Below are 15,482 nucleotides of genomic sequence, written 5' to 3'. Positions count from 1 at the left end.
CCTCTCATTACCCGAGAGGGGCTTGTTCTACTAAAGGGAATTCTCTCGGTGTCCCACTTTAAAGATTCCATCAACCTTGTTTATGTTCTTGTAAATAAGCAAAGAACAGAGTGTCTATAGGGTATATTCGCTTCTAGTCCATACAAATAAGCATCTATACAAATTCATGTTGGGGATGCTCACAAATTTTGAAACTATGGCTTTTTACATCCCTATTTTTAAAATATGATTATACATTTGATTTAGTTCGTTTTAAAATTTCTAGTTTCACTCCATCGTGCTACAAAATTTAATAAATAAATAATGTGACAGCTAAACTGTTATTTATTATGGTATGAAATATGTATCTTTTTCCTCTTTTAAAACAAAAGTTCTATCCAACTTTTAATATGGTTATTCGATATATAAAACAATAAAAATAAACAAAATTGTTTCTGTTTCTTAGAATTTTACTCAAATTTAACAATTTTAAAAAAATAAAAACAAAATACTTTATGTTCACTCAAAAAAGGGATATTTCCAGAAATTCAAAGCAAGAAATCAAGAAATTTGTTAAAACATTTTTTAAATTAACAAAATAGCATGATTAAAAATAAATTTACTAATATATGTCAATATGTTATAGATACATAATAACAATTTTCTTGTACTATATAGAAGTACATTAAAGTATTGTATATATTCCCTCACAAAGTATAAAAAGAGTAATAATTGAACAAATTTATAATAAGCTGCAATTATTTTTGTATTACAATCTTCTAGTAATGCCTAAAATTCTGAGGTATGAACATGGAAACATTCAAAACTGCCCAGTTCTTCAAACAATCAGTCAGGCAAAAAACTAACAAAGAAAAGTAAAAAAAAAAAAAGGGTGAGTCAGAGGTCCATACACTACAATTTCAAAGGTCAGACATTCGTACAAGTTTGCCATACAGGATCCGATCATCCCTTCCAGTGTTCGACTCCAACAATGCACTGTGAACAAGTTCCTGATAAGAGGAGAGAGAGAGGTCAAAACCATTCATCAATATCTGTATATATTCACAATTTTATGTTACAACCAACCAACCAACCAACCAACCAACTACCCACCTTTACATCCCTGTGAGAAAGGAACTTCCCCATGCTGTGGATCATCATTCTCATATCTTCAACCTGATAGATTACCACAAAACTGCTGTGAGTTCTTAATTCCCTCGCTGGGAATCAGTTAATATCAAAGAAGGTTTAGATTCTTTACCCGAATATAGCCAACTAAGTTTCGATCGAAGAACCGAAAAGCCTGTTTCAGATTAACCAAAATTAGCAACGTAAATTAATTTGAATTCTGAAGAATTTAGGTTGTAAGGTTCGTAAAACTTACCTGCAGTAGCTCCTTGTCTACCACTGCCTCCTTGGGAGGTGAAGCCTCTTTCTTCTTCATCTCGTTGTCTGTCCCTTTTTCAACAGACTCCGTCGTTTTCTTGCTGAGGCTCTCCGGTTCGGACCCTTTGGGATCATCAGGTTGATTCGGTGCAACATTTCCAGGCTCTTTATTTGATGCTGTCTTCCCCTCTTCGTTCAATTCAGTCTCTTCATTGGCTCCCGTTGTAGCATTCTCTTCATTGTTTTCAACCATAGCATCCACGTCGTTCTATTATCACAAGGAAAACATAACACAATTTCAAAATATTATCTTGTGGAATAGAAATTTATAAAAATTAATATAACACGTAACAAAAGTTAATGAAGTTCAAAGCACACTGAGGCAGTAGCTCACTGAACTTATGCATGATGCAATAACATTAAATGAGCCGAGGCACACAATACATTAGAAATCTAAAATATAGAATACGGAAAAAAAAAAAACAAAAACAAAAACTTAATATTATAAAGCATAAGTCAAGGAAAAGTTATTGGGGATGGAGAATAGAGAGGAGAGATGCCTCATTAGATGAATTGTGTTGAGAACTCGCGTCCTCCAGTTCCTCGCATTCTTCAGGATCTTCTTCAGGGTCTTCTTCAGGATCTTCTTCAGGATCTTCTTCAGGCTCGTAATCTGTTTCAGTTTCCATCTTCATCTCATCAACATGACCAGCTGAGTTGTTCCCCTCCACTGCAGGTGTTACGGCATCCACTTGAGATGCACCTGATGTTTCCGGATCGATAGATTTAGGAACGTCAATAGTCTTTGACCGTTTTGGTGATGATTTTTTTTTGTCTTCCTTGTGTAATTCCTCCCGCGGCCGTTTTCGTTGATTTCTCTTTGCCACAAACTTGACACGCAATTTCTACGCCAAAATAAAAGATAAAATAAATATATAAACCTTTAAGATCATCAGAACAATAATTTAACCGCCTCAAAGGTTCATGCAACCTGGAGGAAAGTTAAAATTCGGCTTCCCATCTGATACTGAAGCATTTCATTCAGTGATTCAGCAAATAGTGAAAGCTGTGAAGGAAAAAGAATAAAGCAATGTGTAAGTAGCAAAAAACCAGTAAATACTGCTTTGAATCAGTAAGTAGAAAGCTCTAATACAGAATGAACTTCGGGAACAGAAGGTAATGAAAATCTTCATTGCAGCAAGGAGGTACCTCAAATGTCGATTCTTCAATGTCTTTGTCTGTATACTCCAAGAGTGAGTCAAGGGAAAGCGACAATGACCGAAACTGTATTGCATAATAAAAACAAGATATACAATTAAGATATATTATTAAAGGATGCACTGTCAAACTACTCATGCAAATGGATCTGGCTAAAATCAACCTACTTTGGAATCCTTGCTCCCTTTAGTTCGTAGAATCAACCCAGGATGTCGAGGAGGTTCTTCGGACTTTCTCTTTTCTTTTACTTCTTTGTTTGGTTTGCTTTTAGACACATCTTTACTCATTTTCTCCTTCTCCTCTTTTGATTGTTCACCATCTCTAGATTTTTCTCTCTTTCCATTACTACTATCCTTCTCACCAACTTTTTGTTTGTCAATCGAATTGGTTGTAGGACTGAATTCCTTGCCAGCTTCATTTTCATTCATCATTTCCTCTTTCTCAGTCTTCTTCAAATTTACAGAATCATGCAGTTTCAATGTAGTAGGCGAAGATGTCGACTTTGATTTAGGAATATTTTTTTCTCGTTTATCATCTGTAGTGGGATTCTCCACATTGAGTGTTTCATCTGCTGTAACCTTCTTCTCATGCCCATCACCTTTTCTAGAAGCTTCCTCGCTAGAAACCACTGCAGGAACCTTTTTTTTAGGTACCCTCTTAATTACTTTCTTTTTCACAGTTGTTTTCACAACAGTATCTTGGGTAGCTGTTGCATTGACATCTGAATTGTCCTTAGACTTATCCACAGAGCAATCCATTTCATTCTCTTCTTTTGGAAGTACATCTTTATTTTTTTCATTCTGATCACTTTTTGCCACACGTCTAATTACTTTTTTCCTTGCAAATGTTTTAACACCAGCAGAATCATTTGAAGGTGGATCCGGAGGAATGTCAGAATTCTTCTCTCCATCAACCTTTTCATCCAGTTTGTCATTTTTCTTGTTGGCTGCATCACCAACCGCTTTGGCCTTTTGTTTAACAATCTTCTTGACAATCTTCTTTTTTCCAGATTTCACAGTGCCACTTTTCTGAGTACCACCATCAACTTCTTCTTGATCTGGTTTCTCAACATTCTGAGCTTCCTTGCCTCTTTCATCCTCATCCTTGCTTTCAAGTTTTGTGCTACTTCCATTACCCCTTCCCTCAGACGTATTTCCTTTGTCATCTTTGTCACTCTTTTCCTTTTTTTCAGACTTGCTGACACTTTTAGTATCTTTTGTTGATTCTGTTTCTTTGACTAAGAGTATAAAGAGCAAGGGGATGTTAACAATTTAGTAGTAAAATATAAAGTCAATAGTATCTTTCAAGTAGATGTGCAACAGAAATTACCTTCCATGCCTTCCTTTGTCTCCTTGGATATCTGAGAAATTAACATAATCTTAGTGCAGAAATATATAGGAGAAATCTAAGAGCGATGCAGTATGAACTTGAGAGAACTTATGCAGAATAAATAACTTTTATTTGAAAAGGCACACAATACCAAAAATACCAAATATATAAAGGAATTTTTGGACAACACGGCTCAGGAGGAATTGAAGAATCTTCAATGACAAGGATGGTAAATTGTGCATACAAATTTCAGTAAATTATATATATATACAGGAGATTCATAACATTGATGTGTGCTTGGCAATCTCTTCACCCTATCAAAAGTTCATCTCAATTATGTCATAACAGCTGGAATATCACCCTCATCTTTTGAAATTTCGTTCAGTACACTGCATCCTTATATTAGACATATAGAAATTTGGAACATAAACATCAAGTGAATCAAAAGTCCACCAATTATCTTAACTTCACCTCAACCATCCCATACGCCAGTATATGATCCAGTCAAAGTTGCATTGCACACACAAGGAAGCATTTAAAAATGTGTTTTTCATTAACAGGTACCAGCCACAATTTCTTCAAATAGAAATCAGAAAATAATAATATGCCTTAATGTTGATGAAAACTCTACTTAGAACAATAAAAACACAAACCTCCTTTTTCAGTGCAATCTGGCGCTCTCTCTCAACAACAGCCTTTTTATGTGCAAGCCATTGTTCCTTCCACACATTTAATGAAGGGAGACAATCAGATAAATCTGGAACAAATAATACAGAGACTTCTTTATGGCTCAATACCCCATCCTTTCCATATCTATCATAGTGTATCTGATGAGACAAATACCCTCAAGTGTCAGCTCTTTAAATAATTAAAAAATAAACCAAGTTAGATACGCAATATACAGGTAACAGACAGTCGAGCTTAACAGTAATTAAAAATGAACCTCTAAGAAACGATTCCAGTGGTGGCAGTTTTGCAAGTCTAGTTGTGTAACATCCTTCGCATACCTGGATAAAATACGTTCACAAATAAGACAAAGCAAAGCACTTTCTTGCATACAAACATAAGTAGCACATAACACGAACCTAAGGGCTGTTTGAACTAAAGCACCATCATCAACTGAAGGATCACCACCATCAGATGATTGCCATGGACCACCAATTGCCATGAAACTCCGGCCTTTCTTAAGAATTGCAAACCTAAGGATATTGCAAAAGTGGGCTACACGGTCGTCTGAACTTCTCTCAGATGACAACTCCTCAAGAGCATTTTTACTGATACCACTCATCAAAATAATCTGAACCAGGAGACAAGATAAATACATGAGCAGCAGGGTACTGAATTTGTTTTCTTGACCTATTTTTGGTTCAAAATGAAAGAGATGAAAAATAAAATGATGCATCGCTATGCGATAAAAATGTGTACAGATTGACAAGAGTTTATTTTCCTCCAACTATAAAGTAGTTAATGTACAATGACCAATCATTTTTTGTGAATTTTACGCATGTATCTACAATGATCTGTTAGCCTCCACTTCAACATCCTCATTCTGCATCCATAATTTAGGTGACAAACAACTAAGTAGTCAAATCTTCAATTATCTAAGCAGGGTTATCAAAATCCAGACCATAAAACACCATTCCTCCTCCATCCAGTATAACAGAACCGCAGCAAGCATATCTCTCATGAAAACATTCCTACCCTTGGGATATCTTCATTATACATATTTCAGGGATATAAATTTGCATTCTAACAATAGTAATAGTAAGAACCCCAAAAATTTCAAGGAGACAATTCAGGAAGAATCAGATCGTTCAAAAGGCATTAATTGACCAGCGGATTGCTTCCTGGAAAACACTCTGAAAATAAGAGCACAACGAAGTTTGCAGATGCACACGAACAGGAAGGGTTTTTTTTTTTTTTTTAACGAGAAAACATGCTTTCATTGAAAACAAATAAGAGAATACAAAAAGGGCACACAGAAAACCAGCTCAAAGAACCAAAACACCCATAAGAGCAGAAAGGAATATTTTATGAGAAACAGAGTGATTGAAGTAAACATCAGATGCATGTTGCAAGCAACCTACCTTCACATTCCATATTATATTCACATGATCTGATTTCTCAAGTTCTCCAGCCTTAAGCTCATTGGAAAGCTCTTTTGAGCCAGATACGGTCCCTTCATCAATAAAATCATGCTCAAAACTGTAGCAACAAGAAGTATTAGATGGCCATTTTTCTTTACCAATACACTTTTAGAGCAACAACCAATTTGAAAACACACAATCATAAGATCCACAATTAATAAGCATGCCTCGAGGAAACAGATGCTCAAGATACAGATTGTTTCCTATCAAAAGAAGTTTAGGTTATTATGTAGCAATGGAAAATATCAGAATGGTTGAATTTCTGCTTTTATCATACAACCTCTTCCTTAATGAACTGAAAAAAACTTTGCCTATGGTTTTTTTTTTTTTTTTTTTTCATAAAACCCATATGCTCCATAGAAGTGGCAGAACACACATTAAGAGTAAAATAAAACCAAAGGTCATCTTTGACGCAGAACAAGCATGAACACAAATACACCCAAAATGGGCAGAAATAAACTGTTCAACCCAAATGGCAATATAATATAATCTCGAACCCTCAACTGTGACAATGAAAAGAGAGGGAAACAAAAAATGTAAATAAACTCTTTTAAAATGCACTTCCAAAGAAGCTACAAGAAAGTTTCAAATACATGAGAGAAAGATGAATTACCTGACAGGAGTATGGATGGAAAGGTCAAGTTTCTCCTTTGGCCAATTCACAATAACCTAGAATAATTGAAAACATCAAGTCCTCTACCATCATCAATCAATTGATAAAATCTTCTAGAACGCATATAACATGATGTATGCACCTTCGTAAACTCTGGGGATACAAAGAGTCGAGGATATCGCTTTTCCAATGACAAATAATCCCGTTGTATGTCAACTAAACTGTGCGGGCACACCTGCAAGTGAGGACAATCGATACCCACAAAGGGAGGAAGGCATCAAATCAGAAAATCATTGGTTGCAACACACACACACGCACACAAAAAAGAAAAAGAAAAAAAAAAATCTTTCATGACATTGTCACAACCCTAACATATTCTTACTCAACTATTATACATACAAGAAATATTAACGATGATCTGTTGTCAAATTAAAAAAAATATATTCCATATCTTTTTGAGATAAGAGTATAACTTAGATAAAAATCAACTCCCAACTATAATCTAGGAGCTCAGAAGATTGGCCACGCTGCTCCCAGAAACAATGCATGATTATATCACAATTGCAAAACGAACTATATGTTATAAGAAGCTTGTTCCAGAAGAATGGGAAATCGAGAAAGGCAATGAGCGAACAGAATCTAAGTGGAACAAATGAAGAACATGAAATCACTTCATGGAAATATCACAATTGCGAGAAAAAAAAGTACCAGAGCAATCTGTTCCAGAAGAGTGGGAAAGACAAGGCAATGAACAAATGGAATCCCGGTGGAGCAAATGGAGGACTGAACAAGAAAGTGAATGCAAGAGGAACTTTTGGAACATGAAGAAACTCATATTAGGTGTAAGGATATAGAGAAGGAAGGAGAAGAAACTAGGCCTTATGACTAAAAAACCTCGTTCTTGCCAAGGAAGGTAATGAATAAATGGAATCCACGTTGAACCAACGAAAAACAAAGAAGAAAACCAATGAGGAAAAAGAAAACTCTGGGAGGTGAAGATACTCTGAATCAGTTGCAACGATATAAAAAAGGGAGAGAAGAACCAGGGTATAGATAATTTCAGGATTCAACACTAATTCCAGAGCCAAGAAGCAATGGAGAGAATAAGATAGAAAAAATCTGGAGCAAGCGATTTAATTCCTATAAAATCCAGTCCCTAAACTAGAACAAAAAGGAGCCAGATATTTAATGGGATGTATCTCGTCAAAATCATTGAATGACTGAGCTCCAGATCTTTTTACCTTGCAGACATATTCTCTCCTTTTTTCTTTAACGGGTGAGTGATGCCTTCAGCATTAAAGAACACCGAGTTAGTTATAACGGACCAACAAAAGATTCTGCATGCGGAACTACAGGAGGGTCAAAAAAAAAACATCAAGATCCACCTATGCAAGGCTTCATAATGTGGAGAATCTCGGTGTAATGATCTTCCCTCCTTTGCCAAAGAGGAACCACGCCTGTCTTTAGAAAGTCTTGGTGGAGTGCTGATACGCCTAGCTTCAAGCCCACGTTTGAATTCTCTGTCTCTTTCTTTCTGTCTCTCCAAGATGCGCTCTCTTTCCCGTTCTCTTTCCCGCTCTCTTTCTCGTTCTCTCTCTCTTTCACGTTCACGTTCTCGCCGTTCTCGTTCCCGTTCTCTTTCTCGTTCTCGTTCTCGCTCGCGTTCTTTTTCTCGTGCCTTCTCCCTTTCTTTTTCTTTCTCTCTCATGCGAAAACGGTCCCTCCGACGCTCCTCCTCTCTAAGCTCAAATTCCCGAAGATAACCAGCTCTATCATCTTTGTGTTCATCAATCCTTGGATGGCTACTATGAGTCAACATACTACCTGAATAATCTGACTCGAGAGAAGTTCCATGAAGCCCTTTCCCTGCAGCATAGTCTCTACCTGGTGGCAAGCTCACTCCATAACCTGGATTTGATGAACTTTGGGAGTAGATAAGTTCATCCACATTTCTCCGTGGAGCAGCCCCTAAAATTGACGTCGAATGTTGACCACTATAAGAAGAATTGAGCACCGACACGTTGCGAGGATCAGCATCTACTCTTACTCCGTAAGAGAGAAACTCTTGAGTGGAATGAAGACTAGCAGCAGCTTTTGCTGAAAGATAATCATTTTGTCTGCCAGAAATGTCCCGCTACTTAGCGTCATTAGAAACAGACAATCATTTTATTCGTTCTATAGACTAATACCAATAAAAGCAGAAAGAAAAACCTGAAGACAATAGTTGTTATATGGTTTGACCACTGGAAAAGTCGGATAATCACAAACTTCCAAATTTCCGTAGAAAAACAAACCAACCTTGACTTAATGCAACATACAAATATCCTGACCAAAATACTATACCTTGAGCTCCCATCAAGGGCGTCTGATTGCAGAGATTGAGATTTTAGTAACTGCTCTTGACGAAGCAGGGACATCTGATCAACACGATCATAGGAGTCGGCCTGTTGGAACACAATAGAGGGATTACCATCAAGAGAACACACATAAACAGAACTGCAAATCTCATTATTTTCTAAAAAGGAATACTACTAGAAGAAAAAAAAAGACCAAAAATATTCCTACAGAAACCATACATGACGTTGATGCCCAAAACCAACAGATTCAGAAAATCGTCCAGCTGCATCAGTTTTCAAATCCCTCCCTAAATAAGCACTCTGATGCTCACTATATTGCCGCCTTTCCAGAGTAGGATATTCAGTGACCTTTTCAGTGAACAACTGACCAGTTCTATGACCATAGCCATGGTTTGAAGATGATATATAGTCACTTGACAGATACTTGGGGGAATCAGGAATGGCTGAGGCATAGCTTCCCCGACCTTCCAGAGCAGATGGAACACCATTCCCTTTGGCACTCAGTGGAGGGCCCTATATTTAGCAAAATAGGACAACAATTTAGTATAACTGTTGGATAATAATGAAATCTCAAATATTCATTTACCATAACTTTCAACTGACAAGACGTAAGGATGGACCACAAGGCCGCATTCCAACTAATTTTTGGTCTGAATACAGAACTGGTGATATTAATGGAAGTGGGAGATACAGTTAAGATGACAAGGAACACTAATGGAAAATGTAATTTGTAATTACAATTTTCAAACATAATTATAAATGTAAAGAAAACACTATTTCACAACTCATAGATGCAACAAATTAACTACCCGAAAAAAAAAGTTTAATGACCTAAAAGCTCATGTTAGAATGTTCCATTTACTGTGTTATAACCAAATCATCCAAAAAGGGTAATGCATTAAACCGATAATCACGCTTCTAGTAAGAGATACACAACCCAAATAGGCCAGTTTGCCACGCCTTCAGTAACACAGAAATCAAGTCAAGCTCATGAAGTAACACAAAAACAAAAGAAAACTACAATAATGAAACAAGTGATATATGGATTTAATTAGCAATCTTTCTAATTGTTTTTCCCAAATTTTTACTTAATGATCTCAATATTTTTTGTATTCTTTGTCTATTTCCCTAATCTTTGGGACATTGTTTTTAACTGTGATATTAAAAGTTGATGTGGTCTTACATGACAACATGTTAAAGCATCTTACAAAAATCTTTATTAGGAAATTAAACCTATTCTTGGATTAACCCAGATAGTGCTCTCGTGCAATTGTCTTCTTGGGGTGTGGGGGGTTTCCTCTACCCTACCACAAGGTTGTTTTCCTTTTTAGTATTCTATTATTGTATATGTGGTCCTTTATCGATAATTTACTCCTTTTGTAAATAATTCATATTCTAGTGTTTTTAAATTTTTATAAAAAAAAAAAGGACAGAAAAAAATATATACATACGGCTTGTCTTGTATGTATATTTTGGTCTCTCTGGATTGTGAACGTAAGGGTGTAACTTTTTACTTTCCACTAATAAATGAAAAGCCAATTTCATGTTTTCAAAGAAATGGAAAGTAATTTGACCTATATGTGGAAGCCAAGATCCTTGGTGACCAGATTGTTCAAATAAACAAGGAAGTTGTTGAAACAATTGCGCCCAATGTTTACATGATCAAGCTACCAAAAATTCTCAACATATCAAGTACATTTAGTGTTCCAAATTCGAATAAATGTAAACCACAGACAGATTGGCCGGGTGGTCATTGGAGCTAGGAAAAATAACTGAGCTTTAAAAGGAATGAGATTAAACTATGATGGTCACTTACCTAGTCTTAATATCCTAAGTTTCAAACAATCAAATATTGTAGGATCCGTTGTCCTTGAGATTAGTCAAGGAATACTCTTGATACTTAATTTGAGGACAAATTTGTTTCAAAAAAGGGTAAATTAATGGATTTCAATGAGAATTTTGAATTCAGAATATCATAATCATTTCATTTTACTGTTCATATTCATATATTGTCGGAATGCTTCTTTACATCAATTTAATGAGTTAGATTTTTTGTTAGGATTCCAACTCAAATATTTAAGGTCTATTTGATATACAATCTGAATTTTGTTTTATGTTTTCAGATTATTGTTGGCATACTTTTTTCCATCAATTTAATGAGAGATTCTTTTGCTAGGAATCGAAGTGAAATATTTAGGGTCTATCTGGTAAACAATCTGAATTTTGTTTTATGTTTTCAGATTCATTGAATCCAATAAATTCAGCCAATGTGTTTGGAAGATTTGTTTCTAAAAATTGTTTTTGAATTTTGCGATCGAAAGTGGTGGAAATTATGGAAACAACATTTTTATGTTTCGGTCTACCCAGACTTGATTTCTTAATTTTAAAATGCAAAATTACATTTAAAAGATATTAAAAAAAAACTTGGATAACTATAGTATTTCATGCAATAAAACCATTTAATTTTTGTTAAATTAAAAGATGTATATTATGATATATTATAAATTATGAGATGTAGTAAAATAATAATTATACAAAATCTATAACATACAACTTGTTTATAAATAAATTAATAATAGTTTAGATTCAACATTAACATATATATCATTTATTGTAAGAAACAAGATTGCATTAAAACAAAAGATGGAACAACTAGGGGGGTCAGGGTAGAGAGAACCCCCTCCCAACAAAAAGATACTACTACAAGAAAGTTTTCCAACGGTTGACAAAGTAAGGTTGTAATTATAAACGAATTTCATGTAACTAAAAGCCCATCAAGCAGCGGTAAGCTGTACATTTCTGTAAAAATAATAAATAATACATAAATTTAAAAATAAAAAAAATAAAAAGACAACTTATCTTCAAAGGTTCAACCTACTATTTTAGTTAGTAACTAATAAGAAATTTAGATTAGATCCTTAATGGGGAAGATTGTTTTGAACTCATCAAGAACAAAGTTTCTCGTTAGGAAACCTCATCTAAAGTGTTTGTTGGTTATTCTCTTATTGATATTTTAATAATTGGGGGGCTTTTTCTGTTTATAAGGGCGATCTTTAGTTTTCCCTTTTCTCGTTGATCTCCAGCCTACACTATTGAAGTCTTTTAATTTTTGTACTACTTTTATCTTTTCATTGATTAATGAGTTTTGTTTCTTGTTTTGAAAAAAAAATGCAAATGAATGTAGAATGCATACTTGATGAGTTGCAACCATATTCTTGGTAGTCACCTATTTTTACCCTATGCTATGATTGTGGAGGTTGCCACATTATTAAGTTAGTCAAAAACTATCTTTTAACCAAGGTAATCATGAGATAATCAAATCTTTTACCGGATACCAATTTGCAACCAGCCTTTATAAAAAAGGTAAGGCTATTTGAAATCAAATGGATTAAATCTTAATATACTACTCTATAAGTTTCACAAGAAAGAAAAACTGGAAAAGCGTGCAAGCTCGCGGAAATTGGCATTAAATCTCCACCATAACATGAACAGAACGTTTGAACAAATACCACGATGATTGTCAACTCTTTCACAATAGGAAACCCACTCCCTCATATCCTAATGAATTTAGGCTAAGAAACTCTGGCACAAAAGATGTGATGCAAAATAACATAATAGTCCAAAGGAAAGTACAATTAAATGGGCGAAAACCTAACCTGTGGTTTGCCACTCAATGCACCTGAGCTATACACAGAACCATACTGTCCTCCATAATGAGTGGTGCTCGATGAATGTGGCCTGTATGCAGCAGTATCAGCTTCCTGTGATGCTCCCAACATTGAGGAGTGCCTAGATGCCATGGAGTGTTGTTGAGAGTCGGGTCCCCCAACAGAATTCCCCGGGTAGACACTTCCCAACTACAAAAGCACCAGAAAGCGATCATAGTGAGAGAACAAGGGTAAAAGTAGTCACTAAATTTTATGAACCCACAAAAAGGAGGAATAATCATTTCCCTAATTTTATACTGCCTTATTCATAAAGATCCCTTGAAACAGCCATAAAACTATTGATTGTTGAAATAAAAGGAACAAAAAAACCCTAACGATATTCATCAATACTAGATTTTTAAAAAGGTAAATAGCATATCAAAATAATGAGTAAGGTTTTCAGCGCAAGAGAGAATTATATATACCATATAGAGAGAATTATATATACCATATATCACACGTCTTGAATAAAACTCTAACACAACGACTGGATACCAAAACAAATGCGAAGAGCGTATCACAACATCAAAAATCGACGAATGGTTAAGGTTCGAAAGGCACGCAGAAATCGAATATAAAACGGACCGCGTATCAAAACATCAAAAAAATTGATAATTGTATGCCAAATAAAATAACAAGACAAAGATTCAAGGTTCGAAAGACATGCAGAAATCGAATAAAAAAAATGGAGAGCATACATTTTGGCCATATCCAGTCTGCGCAGCATATGATGAGGACTGCTGTCCGTAGTTACCACTGCCTCTAGACGAGTACATATTCTTTCACGTTTAGCGATTACAGAAGAACCCTGCGCAAAAAACCCCCATGCAACTATAAACTAGAAATTCTCGTAGAAGCAAGGATTAAGCCATCATCATCGACCACAATTAACAGGTCCATGCACATGATATGAAAAATTGAAAAGTGGCATCCACATTACGAAACGAAGAAGAAGAAGAAGAAGAAGAAGAAGAGATTGAAGATGAATTGGTGCTTACCCGAGAGATTCGAAAATCGAACCCCACAAATTGAAGCCCGTCGATAAGGTCCGAAGGTTGAATAAGAAACCCTAGTACCAATCTGATTCACTGGGAAGATTAGAAGTTCGTGAACTCATACATATATGTCTTATTTCATTTTACGATTATAAACTAAAATAAATAAATTAGATTTTTTTTTTTTTTTTTTTTTTTTTTTTTTTTTTTTTTTACCACGAAAACATGGTAACTTTTTTAGGGTAATTATGACATTTGTGAAGGTTAAATTAGTAAAGATATCCCTTAACTTCATATATTCTCTCGAACAAAAATCTAAACTTTTAAAATTTTCACCAATATTCTTAAAACCTTTTAAAAAGTTAAAAAAAATTGGATTTTTATTAGATATAGAATTTTTGGTAAGTCATATTTAATTTATATAATAAAGTTTTAATTGAAATAATTATAAAAAAAACTATAGGTTAAATTATATAAAAATGTTTTTTTTTTCTTATGCAATTGGGAAATCTTATTTCAAAAATATATAAAATACATCTAATACATTTGTCCCCCTTATGTTCAAAAGTGAGAAAGGGCAAAAATGTAATTTTTAGTTATTGATGAAGAAAAAAGGTCCAAATTCTCTCTCTCGGGTTCTCTTCTTCTCCAAATATCACAGTCATGCTTGTATAGGACGTATTTCTCATGGTCGCATGCATGTAGCATTTCAAGCCTCCTTTACTTGCTTTCATGTTGTATTACTTTCTTGTTTCATTTTATATTGTATGATCGTTCAACAAATTCATGTCTACTCCTGCAATTGATTTCACGATGTTTACTTTCAACTTATTTTCAATGATTTTTCTCGCCCACGTTTTCTAAAATATTTTCTTTCAAATTGTGGCTCGAGGCTCGATCATACATTAGAATTGGCCACGAAGTCTGATTTTTACATAGCTAACTTGTTCGCTAGGTTAGAACAAATACTGCAAAATTGCTAGTCCACTGTCAAGAAAGTGTGATTGTGACAAGTGGTATCAAAGGTTTGTTAGCTTTTTGATGCATCGAGACCGAAACAATGTCAATGATAAAGTCGACACCTAAATCACAAGCCGACTGACTTACCTTGATGGAAGAATAAATGATGTTCTTGAAAGAGATGCCTGACACGATACATTTCATAGAAAATCGGCTAGTGAAACTAGATAGAAAAATTGGGAGTATAGATGCTATCAATGCTCGACTAGATGGGTTGTCGATCAAAAAATTGATATTTAGGGTCGACTCCCTAGAAGGAAGAGTTACGTGAATGATTAGCCCAAAATGTGGAGGTAGCCCTAATAGCTCTGTCGCACACATTGAGGATCATGTTGAAGAGGTAGACGATTCACAAAAGACCATGCTGAAGTTGTTCAACAAATTGGCTGAAGACTTCGTAACAACAATTGATACCATCAAGGGAGAGATGATCGAGATAAACACCCAAGTGAGTTTGACCATGAGGGCCGTAGAGAATCACACCCCAGGCCAAGCTCATGTTAGATTGAATAAACTGAAAATCCTGAAACCCAAAGCCGTTGAAGGAAACTGAGAAGCCAAAGAATTGAAAAACGGTATCTTTGATGTAGAAACTTTTTTTTTAGGACCTAAAAGTTATACTCGCCACAATGCATTTCGTGGACGATGCAAAACTCTGGTGGGGTTCGAAGGTGAATGATAGTCAAAGTGGGTCATGCACCATCAACTCATGGGAAGACCTCAAGAGAGAG

The 15,482-nt window shown here is 35.2% G+C and overlaps 1 protein-coding gene across 1 annotated transcript; it reads right to left on the bottom strand.

Annotated features, from left to right (window-relative positions):
• Window positions 1–694: 694 nt before the first annotated feature.
• Window positions 695–13,859, bottom strand: LOC111798292 (protein SHORT ROOT IN SALT MEDIUM 1). Its single transcript, XM_023681353.2, has 22 exons — window positions 13,735–13,859; window positions 13,435–13,544; window positions 12,686–12,886; window positions 9,249–9,542; window positions 9,016–9,116; window positions 8,058–8,789; window positions 7,914–7,959; window positions 6,815–6,907; window positions 6,673–6,728; window positions 6,000–6,117; window positions 4,998–5,209; window positions 4,856–4,919; window positions 4,566–4,739; window positions 3,913–3,943; window positions 2,751–3,820; window positions 2,575–2,649; window positions 2,357–2,431; window positions 1,926–2,270; window positions 1,364–1,633; window positions 1,241–1,282; window positions 1,093–1,155; window positions 695–989 (listed from the first exon to the last, which is right to left on the bottom strand). Exons 2-22 carry the CDS (start codon window positions 13,510–13,512, stop codon window positions 900–902), a joined length of 4,230 nt encoding a protein of 1,409 aa, XP_023537121.2. The 5' UTR covers window positions 13,513–13,544; window positions 13,735–13,859; the 3' UTR covers window positions 695–899.
• Window positions 13,860–15,482: the final 1,623 nt, after the last annotated feature.

The sequence above is a fragment of the Cucurbita pepo genome, chromosome 7 (genome assembly GCF_057944985.1).
Source record: "Cucurbita pepo subsp. pepo isolate OVF chromosome 7, ASM5794498v1, whole genome shotgun sequence".
Taxonomy (NCBI): domain Eukaryota; kingdom Viridiplantae; phylum Streptophyta; class Magnoliopsida; order Cucurbitales; family Cucurbitaceae; genus Cucurbita; species Cucurbita pepo.
The sequence above is the reverse complement of the archived record's forward strand: the minus strand, read 5'-3'. Positions and strand labels throughout refer to the sequence as shown.

Coding starts and splice junctions, on each gene's coding strand:
- LOC111798292 (XM_023681353.2), bottom strand. CDS start 13,512: ATGTACTCGTCTAGAGGCAGTGGTAACTACGGACAGCAGTCCTCATCA. Junction 2,432..2,574: donor TTGAAGAATCGACATTTGAG/GTACCTCCTTGC, acceptor TTTCCTTCACAG/CTTTCACTATTTGCTGAATC. Junction 1,283..1,363: donor TAGACAAGGAGCTACTGCAG/GTAAGTTTTACG, acceptor AATCTGAAACAG/GCTTTTCGGTTCTTCGATCG.